General features: G+C 45.8%; 2 protein-coding genes across 2 annotated transcripts in view; one reads left to right on the forward strand and one right to left on the reverse strand.

Annotated features, from left to right (window-relative positions):
* Nucleotides 1-9645, reverse strand: part of GTF2E2 (general transcription factor IIE subunit 2) — a 21234-nt gene extending 11589 nt beyond the window's left edge. The window contains exons 1-2 of the mRNA XM_031063836.1: nucleotides 9562-9645; nucleotides 9094-9260 (exon numbers count right to left, since the gene is read on the reverse strand). Coding sequence (XP_030919696.1) covers nucleotides 9094-9256 — 163 coding nt within the window. The 5' untranslated portion in view covers nucleotides 9257-9260; nucleotides 9562-9645. The remainder of the gene's footprint in view (nucleotides 1-9093; nucleotides 9261-9561) is intronic.
* Nucleotides 334-6189, forward strand: SMIM18 (small integral membrane protein 18). The gene is made up of 3 exons (XM_031063837.1): nucleotides 334-538; nucleotides 3638-4413; nucleotides 4622-6189. The coding sequence occupies exon 2, from the start codon at nucleotides 3683-3685 to the stop codon at nucleotides 3977-3979; it is 297 nt and encodes a 98-aa protein (XP_030919697.1). The 5' UTR covers nucleotides 334-538; nucleotides 3638-3682; the 3' UTR covers nucleotides 3980-4413; nucleotides 4622-6189.
* Nucleotides 9646-9657: the final 12 nt, after the last annotated feature.

A 9657-nucleotide genomic window follows, 5' to 3' on the forward strand; every position in this document is an offset into this window, starting at 1 on the left:
GTAGGACATTTTATAAATAAATAGAAAAATCATAGATGCAATGAGAGGTCTGAAGTGACCAAAATAAATTCAGAGGTACAACAAACAGTTAAGACAACTTATCACGTTTTTGTTCTGTCAGATTTGAACTGAATCAGGAAGATAATCTGGTTTAATCTGCCTGCTTGCAGTCGATGACAAGAGAATCTAACCCCACGGTGAGGCTGGAAATCTGCAGATATTAACACTTCAAACGTCACGGTTTGATGGCTGATCTGGGCACAAAGCAGAGCGGGGTCGTGGCCAACCTCTGCTAAGGAGCTCATCCCACCCCAAAAAACAACAGGGAGGCATTTGCTTCTCATTCCAGACAGTAAGAGTCACATTTCTGAATGATTTACTCCTGGGGTTGAGAGCTCGATGCAAATGAGCACAAAGGAAGTTGTCAGCAGCATCGTGCTCTGGCCAATGGAAGGAAAGCTCCATCTTAGCTGTGCCATAGGCTGCACTAAAAAAAGGGACCAGAACGGCGCTCTCTCAGCATCCTTTCACACAAGAGGTAGGTGTGTATCATTTTATAACATTCTCTCAGGTTTATCTTGATTACTGAAAGAAAATATGCCTGTAAGCTGAGAACCTGTAAAAGCTTCTTGGAATCAGAATGATTTTTCTCTAGGCTGAGCAGGGTTTATCCCGCTGAATGTGGAGGAGCTTGTCTTGCACGATCAGACGAGCACTTTCACCATCTGTGCACTAATGGAAAATTGATGACCACTCCATCTTACAGCAGAGCTAACACAACCAGCCAAGATTCAGTAAACAAAATGGATTTCGTGCTTGCAGGGGAGGTGGCTGGTTTCCTGCAGCCTCACGTTCCTGGTGATTGATTCTATGTGTTTGCACAGAAATGACAGTGAAAGGGTTTTCCTTAAAACAAAGGCAGCTCCAGTTGAAATGTGAGCAGTGTTATCTCCCAGGGGGTATTCCGTAAATTAGGCTGCCTAAAAGAGATCTGTGTGTGTGTGGAGGAGAAACCTGCTCTAGAAACAGGCAGGGAGAAAATCCCTGTGCCTGCTGTTACCTTTGGAAACACTGGAGCAGCCATAGACACAAGGCAAATAGCCGGGTTAGAATGCACCTGAGATTTGTAAATGCTCAGTGCCTTCTTAAACAGGGCTTCCTCAGAGCTGCATTAAAAGGATTTTCTGCCAGTCATTTCCCTCTGCTCCATGATTTCAAATAAAGCTTCTCCTCTGCAGTGCCCAAAGATGCTAATGCTTTTAAATTAAAACCTAGTGCATTAAATATTTAACTCGTTGCATTTTAGATATGTACAACTGCTGACTTGATTGTAAATCAGACTGGCTGATGATACAAATCTGACCTGTGCCATTACAAAATAAGTAAAACTGCAGGAAACCAGCCCATTTTTGACAGCTTTCAAGGACACTAACTTCATTAGTGCTGTTTTAATTCTGAACAGTCAGCAACAGCTACTTCAGCCTCGTATTTCAATAATTACAGCAAAGAGTAGCTGATCTTTATCTGCCTCGCCCCGTGGAGAGATCATCATCATCCTCCTCCTCAAGGAGCATTAAATTCCATCTCCTGGCATAAAGACAAACATCTCGCCACTGTGCAAACTGCTGCCCTATTGGTGGTTGTGGAGTGGGGAGGGAATGGCTGCCCTGATGGAGCAGAAAGGCGCTGGCTGTGGAGTGGGGAGGGAATGGCTGTGGAGTGGGGAGGGAATGGCTGCCCTGATGGAGCCTGTGAAGCCTGTGGAGTGGGAAGGGAATGGCTGCTGCACTGTTTCCTGGCCATGCCGCGCTCAAGATGCTCTTCTCCTCTTGGGAACAGAGCTACTCCCTTGGCAGAGAGCTGTCCTGGCTAAACAGTACAAATCTGACCAATCCCTCCAGTGGCCACAGATCTGGATCACTTTGAGCAATATAAATGAAAAAATCCCACCAAAACTTATTAAATTTTGCATCACAGAAACAGTCTGGTTTTGTGCCTGGTGTTTACAGAGCAAGCAAACTTACATGTAACAGACTCCAACAAAACCCTCAGTCCTAGAAATCTGTTTACAAAGTTCAAAACAAAACTCTTTTCTTTCCCAAAGGTATCCTTTTGCCATTTAAAACACACAATTAAATCCTGCTTATTTTAATTACTCCTCAAAGGGGACTCCAAATCCTTTTATTCAGCTCCCCCCTCTCTCTTTCTCTCATGGATTATTTTGAAATAAGTCTTCAAGCCACCCCTTCAAAAACCCTCATGACTTTTAGTCCCATAACAGGTTGGCTAAGTTTCCTTCCCACACCGTGACCAAACCAAGCCACTCTCTTGAAGCCAGGACCTGACTCAAGCCAGGAGTATTTTTAGCTAGGATTTGCTCTGTAAACTTTTGTTTAAGGAAAAAGAAAAACCACCAACAATTTAATTAATCCCATCCATCTCAGTTATACGCTGTATATTTAATTATTAATTTGTGTACCCAGCTACAGATTGAAGTTACTGCAACTGCGCCAGTAAATGTCTGTGTGAAACACTAATGCCAGGGACCTCCCCAACAACAAAGCTCTTTTGTTTCAATTTAAATCCACTGAAGATAAAAGGATAAAGAACAAAATGTCTAATATCAGAACAATAAAAATAAGACATAGATCACAGGCTGTTTTGGCAGCATGATCCTGGTTTTCACCATGTCCTTTTCTTTAATAATTTCACAGAAATAAGAACAGGTGCTCAGACTGCTTTAGTAGACACCATCACCACCATGTTCCACCTAAAAACCCCTTGCTGTTTCCTCAAAGAAATATGGAGACCTGACTTGATCTCCTCCTCCCACACCCAGTTTTAAACTGCCTGAGGGATTCAAAGGTTATTATGACATCCTACAGCCACAGCAGATAACCAGAAGTTACTGTAGCTCCTTGGACAATTTTTATTGCATTAGACTATTGAGCAAAGGCATATTTGCTGGAGTCAGCTTCTTGCTTCATCTCCCTCACACCACAGAGCAGCCTCTTCCTCTGCTGGGTGCCAACCCAGGCTTAGACAGAGTTGAAAATAAGGAGGAACTCCTCAGGAAGGATTGGGTTTTCCTTGTTATCTACCCCAGTGACTACAGCACCACAAACAAGATTTCCAAATGCTCCCAGTGCCATCTCCAGCACAAACTACTCAGCAGGGGAAGAGCAGGGGAATGAAGAGGTCAGGAAATCTGCCCTCCTGAAGTCCAGAGAGTTTTGCAGGTGAACAAGTCTGTGCTGACAGGAAATTTCAAAATAATAAGGCCTTTCACACCACAAGACTGACAATGCACAGGTGGTTGAAACCACCGCACATCTTAAAAATCTAGTTTGTAAGCTGTTTGTGCATATAATTGAAATAAAGAAGCAAAGCTCTCTCATTCCTGAATCACTTACACCACATCATGCCTGCATGAAACAGACACTGCCAAAATAAATGTTTCAGGTCCATCACAAACTTACACACCTGGAGTTTGATATTTTGGTGAGCAAATACAAGTATGCAACAATCCATGTTAGTAGAAACTTTGAGCACTTAGTCTAAGTAGCTCCAATTTGTGATAAATATCACAGTGTTTCCTTGATTGACAGTTCTCAACAGCTTTGTTTTTGTGTTTCAGCTCCCAAATCTGTGCCAGTGAGCATACCCAGGCAGCTCCTCAAGGATGGCAACCCTCAACAGCACCCACTGGAATGAAACTACTACATCCATCTCCCAGTATCTGGGCTTCCAAGTGCAAAGAATTTACCCTTTCCATGACAACTGGAACACTGCCTGCTTTGTCATCCTGATCATATTCATCTTCACTGTAGTTTCTCTGGTGGTGCTGGCTTTCCTGTATGAACTGCTGGACTGCTGCTGCTGTGTGAAAAACAAAACTGTGAAGGACTTGGAGAACGAGCCCAATCCTGTCAGAGCAATGCTGAACAGCTTCAGGAAGCGAGACACAGAGGTGGTGTAGGAAGCACTGAGCACCTGCACTTGGACAACTTGGTTTGACACCTGGAATGAAGCCTCCTGTAGCTTACAAACAAGCAAGTTGTGTGCTTTTTTCTTTTGGACTTAAATATCCACAGTGGCAGTTTTATCTCTGGATGTGAGCTGGAATAATTGGCAAAGGTTTTCCAAGTGCTCAGCAGAAAGACAATCTACTGCAGTGTTATGGGAGGGAAAAAGATTGTTGCTTTTAGATGAACTGTTGCTGTTTATATTGAGTGACTAGCATAGAATTTTGTCTACCTGACCGAACAAATGCTGCCTAACGTGCATAAAACTCTGTTGCTTAACTGAAGAAAGCATTTATAAAATGTCCAACAGTCTGATCACATTCCATGCAAAGACAGCAGTGTTGTCCCACTGAGTCAACCACACAGGGACAGGACAGACAGATAAGGGGTAAGAAAAAAGTTGGGAGAGGAGGGCTGAAGGGCAAGAGGGGACAGGGCGCATTCTAGCCTTTGGCAGTGCTTTTTATTAAGGGTTTCTTGCTTTTAGAAGAGAGGGTGGTGGGAGGAAGACTAAGCCAACAAGAAATGTATCCCTAAAATGGTCTCTTCTAGTTCTCCTAAGGGTAGTTTGACCCTTTCTTCCCCCACTTCTCCAGTTCCAGGGAGCTGTTCTTCCCTTACTTCATATGCAGTCTGGCCAACAATTTCTGGGTGCTGACACCTGCATAACCCACTACCTTCAGAACATCTGACCCTATCCAAAAATACTGCTGGAAATGAACAGGGACAATTCTCTGCCTCAAGGCTGCTGCTTCTGTGGCAACCACAACACTACAGGGAGTGGGACATGCCGGATCTATCACCCCTATCCCAAACTTTCAAAGCCAAACTGGAACTGGTGGAGTTCTTGCCAAGAGCACAGGGAGACGGGCCACAGCCCTCCCACACTGAAGAGGGGGATTGCACCCAGCCCAGGTGCAGATTTCAGCACTTTGCACAAGAGAATCTCACTTGACTCATCTCACTTGACTTCATCTGCTTGCTGACACACCCAGAGTTCACACTCACCCCTTGCTCATGTCCTGGCCACAGAACTCTCACACTTCTGGCTCACCGGCCCCCTGTAGCGGTGCTGTGTCAGTGGTTTTTAAAATCGTTCAAGTTTTGCAGTTACAAATGACAACTGTAATAAAAATGTCCAACAGTGTAGCCAACAGTAACTCCTGGCAAGTCCTTCACCCTCCTGAACCCCCACAGAAATGTCCCAGAACAAAGCTACATGTGGGACAAGTTATTTAACCCCAGAAAACATTCCTGTCACGAAGGAAACAAAACCCACCTAAATGGCCACAGCCACAAGAGACCTCACAGTCCATCCATGTCTGAAAAACCTTGACCAGTACCTATAATGATCTCTTTTTTTATACATATCCAACCCCCCTCTCAGGCTGAGCGTGACTAAGCTCCAGAAGATCTGGACACAGTGGAAGACTTGCTAATTGACACTGGTTGGGGAGATGGAGTCACAAGACATCCCGGGCAGGATGAACTAGCACAGCTAGTCCAGTGATTCACCTGGAGAAGCAAACTCCCTCCTGCAGTCACAAATCCCCACAGACACACTTCTTCAAGCCCAAAATCAAAAGCACAACTGATGGAAGCCAGTGCCCTGAGTACAAGATCATTCAGGACTCACACTGAGATGGATGATGGAGATAATGCCAGTGGTGATAAGGATGACATGCCACCTTCTACTGTGTGACAGCTTCAGACTGGGAAGCCCTGCTCAAGAGGCCAGAGTAACCATCAGGATGCACTGAATTAAATCCTGGCTCTCTCCTAAAAGGAAAGGCTCTGGACACTTGCAGCATTCCCACAAAGTGCCCATCATGCTGCACACAAGAGGGCAGTGCGTGCAGCACGCCAGCCTCTGCTGCTCTGGCAACGCCTTCCCGAGAAGCACATGGAGTGACATATGTTGGGACTCATCCCAGCTTTTTATTTCACAGGTCTGCAAAGGGGAACGGGGGTGGGCACAAGGAACAGAAGGCAAAGGTGGCCCCTTGCACAGTACCAGAGAAGACTCAGGATGATTCTTTCCCACAAAAGAGCCCCTGAAGATTCTGGCTCTTGACAACTGTCAGCAGAGACCACTGAGACAAAGGTCTTAAGACAAAGACCACAGCCACAATTTACTATTGATTAATAAAATGAAACAAACAGATTTGATCCATTTCATTTATTTTCCAGTTCCTGTTCTGAACTGAGCAAACTAGCTTTGAATTTTTTCAAATAACTTGTTGAAACAATGACAGTAATGTCTGTATAATAATCACTGTAGGAGCAGTGGGAAGCTTAGAGCCAGACTTCACAGACAGGCCAGATTTAGCTGGACAGTCTCTTGAGGATTAACATGGTCTCCATACCTCTCCTCCCCCAAAAAGTATCAAGGGCAGGCTCTCTGAGCCACAGAACCACAGAGCCAGGGAGGCACTACACAACCAGGGACTATCAGTGCCAACACACAAATAATAAGGTGATAAAGGTGACTCCCTTTATCACCTCTGTGGCCACTGCACAACAAAACTAGGACTGACCACCCTATTTTTGTCTCTTTGGGGTGGTGGGACAGGGATTTCCCAACACCAGGTTGTTACTCCACCTCCTGTCTCTGACACCCACACTTCCTGACAGACATCTGCCAATCTGGCAAGTGAAATAAAAAGCGGGTTCTGAGGCAGAGGATTTTGACTCTACAGCATAAAAATGTTGTAGAAACCCTGGAACCTCTCTGGTACTGTCTGGAACGCAGCCAGCAGCATAAAAGATCAACTTTATCTCCTCAGAGCCACCTCGGGTCCCTGTTTGTGTACGTGAATTGTCTGACAGCCACAACAGCACTTAAAGAAACCCTCAGCCCACAGAAACCACAGAAACAAGATGAAACCTTCTTTATCTGCTCAAATCCTCCAGATCAGGCTCACATTTGTACCCTCTGCCCTCTTCCTGACTCCCCATCCCTTCTTCCCAGCAAACCTTGCTCACCCCAGTGACACAGCCTAGGATATTCCACGCAGAATTTTGTTTTATTTGGAGAGTGTGAAAAAGGGATGGATGGAAACCTGGCCTCCCTTGATTTATTTTAGAATGTCTGGCTGATACTTTATTTGGTGCCTGAGAAGCTGCAGACACATAGCCAAATTCCCAACTCTTCCCCTGGGACAGAAGATGCTTCCCTCCTCCCCAGCTCCCTGACGTTTTTCTCTGTTGTTTTTAGCTCTATTGTTTCTCCTGGAGTTTAGGAGAGAGCCACGTGGGTATTATTCAAAATATGAGCATGGATTGAGTTTGCACAACAGGGTATTTTGTGATTTAGTAACTCCTGGCATTTGATCTGACCTTTAAAGTGCACTTGAGAACTGCCACTGCTTTGGGAGCAAATCCTCTCCCTGGTGCTGTACTTTCCACACACTCCCACTATTTTTGGTGCTGCTTTATTAACTGTTTATTTGATACTAGGAGACTCATTATCAGTGCCACCAGCTCCCCAGGGAAATGCCACAACTCCTCAGTAAAACAGGCAGAAAACCCTGGAATGCCTGGTGCTCACGAGCAAAGCTTAGCTCCCAGGTGAAACGAGACAACTGCTAATTACAACATGCAAGCCAAACAAGAAACACCTGGCAAAACCCCTAAAACAAAATCCCCAAACAAGAAACACCTGGCAAAACCCCTAAAACAAAATTCCCAAACAAGATACACCTGGAAAAATCCATCTCAGGTATGAACACCTTCCAACTTAGAGTTATCTAAATGTTTTAGGTACTCTTTTGCCAGAAATAATCACGGAACAGGTTGGGAAGGAAGAGAGCCTAAAGATCATCCAGTTCCAACCCCCTGCCATAGGGACACTTTCCACTAGACCAGGTTGATCCAGGCCCTACCCAACATGGCAAACACAGAGAAAATGAATGGCACTGCCTGTCCAACAAGCACTGAAACTCAGAGTTTCCAAAAGCACATCCAAAGCACAGTTTCACATCACTAATTTTGGCAGCACAGATTCCTCCAACAGAGCAACAGCAAACGAGCCACGGGATGAGGCTTAGTTTCTCCTGGAGTTTAGGAGAGAGCCACGTGGGTATTATTCAAAATATGAGCATGGATTGAGTTTGCACAACAGGGTATTTTGTGATTTAGTAACTCCTGGCATTTGATCTGACCTTTAAAGTGCACTTGAGAACTGCCACTGCTTTGGGAGCAAATCCTCTCCCTGGTGCTGTACTTTCCACACACTCCCACTATTTTTGGTGCTGCTTTATTAACTGTTTATTTGATACTAGGAGACTCATTATCAGTGCCACCAGCTCCCCAGGGAAATGCCACAACTCCTCAGTAAAACAGGCAGAAAACCCTGGAATGCCTGGTGCTCACGAGCAAAGCTTAGCTCCCAGGTGAAACGAGACAACTGCTAATTACAACATGCAAGCCAAACAAGAAACACCTGGCAAAACCCCTAAAACAAAATCCCCAAACAAGAAACACCTGGCAAAACCCCTAAAACAAAATTCCCAAACAAGATACACCTGGAAAAATCCATCTCAGGTATGAACACCTTCCAACTTAGAGTTATCTAAATGTTTTAGGTACTCTTTTGCCAGAAATAATCACGGAACAGGTTGGGAAGGAAGAGAGCCTAAAGATCATCCAGTTCCAACCCCCTGCCATAGGGACACTTTCCACTAGACCAGGTTGATCCAGGCCCTACCCAACATGGCAAACACAGAGAAAATGAATGGCACTGCCTGTCCAACAAGCACTGAAACTCAGAGTTTCCAAAAGCACATCCAAAGCACAGTTTCACATCACTAATTTTGGCAGCACAGATTCCTCCAACAGAGCAACAGCAAACGAGCCACGGGATGAGGCTTAACACACACACACAGCAGGGAATGGGTTTTTCACACTGTGCAAGTGACTTTCTTAACAAAAGTGGTAATTGAAGAGAAATTGACAACAGCCACCAGCAAAACTCACAGATACAGCATTACTCACATTAATAAACCACGGCTTAAAGGCAGACAGCAGGAAACACCAAGCAGCTGCTGCATAGGAGACTTCCACCCACCTGTGGTTTGTTTTGAGCTGGAGGAGCCCCCTTGTTCTACCTTGGCCTTCTTCTTCTTGGAAGCAGAGGAGTCGGAGGAGAGCGCTGGGCGTTTCTCTACGGCGGGCGTGGAGAGGGCTCGCTTTTTGAACAGCTCCCGCTCCCGCAGCAAGCTGGGGTCCATGATTCTGCCACGGGGAAAAGGCGAGAGAAAGGTGTCAGCCTCACCGAGGTATTTAGGAGCAGAAGCAGCTGTTTATCACGGAATGCGCTGAGCTCGATGGGGTCCCAGCACTGAGTCCAACTCCCAGCCCCACATAGGACAGGCCAAGAGCCCCTCCCGGGCCTGGCGGGGCTGTCCAAAGGCCCCGTGAGCTGCAGCAGGCTCGGTGCCGTGACCACATCCCTGGGGAGCGATTTACTCCTTGTGTGCTCCTCCTTTTCCCCAACACGGACTTCAACAACACATTCAAGGTGTCAGAGCACTACCGGAAACTTAAGGAATGTGAACAGCAATGCCGAACAGGGATAGGAGAGCCCTGCACCAGCTTAACGAGGCACCTCACGGCAGGACGGAACAAAGTG

This window comes from Geospiza fortis, unplaced genomic scaffold (genome assembly GCF_000277835.1).
Source record: "Geospiza fortis unplaced genomic scaffold, GeoFor_1.0 scaffold1278, whole genome shotgun sequence".
Taxonomy (NCBI): domain Eukaryota; kingdom Metazoa; phylum Chordata; class Aves; order Passeriformes; family Thraupidae; genus Geospiza; species Geospiza fortis.

Coding starts and splice junctions, on each gene's coding strand:
- SMIM18 (XM_031063837.1), top strand. CDS start 3,683: ATGGCAACCCTCAACAGCACCCACTGGAATGAAACTACTACATCCATC.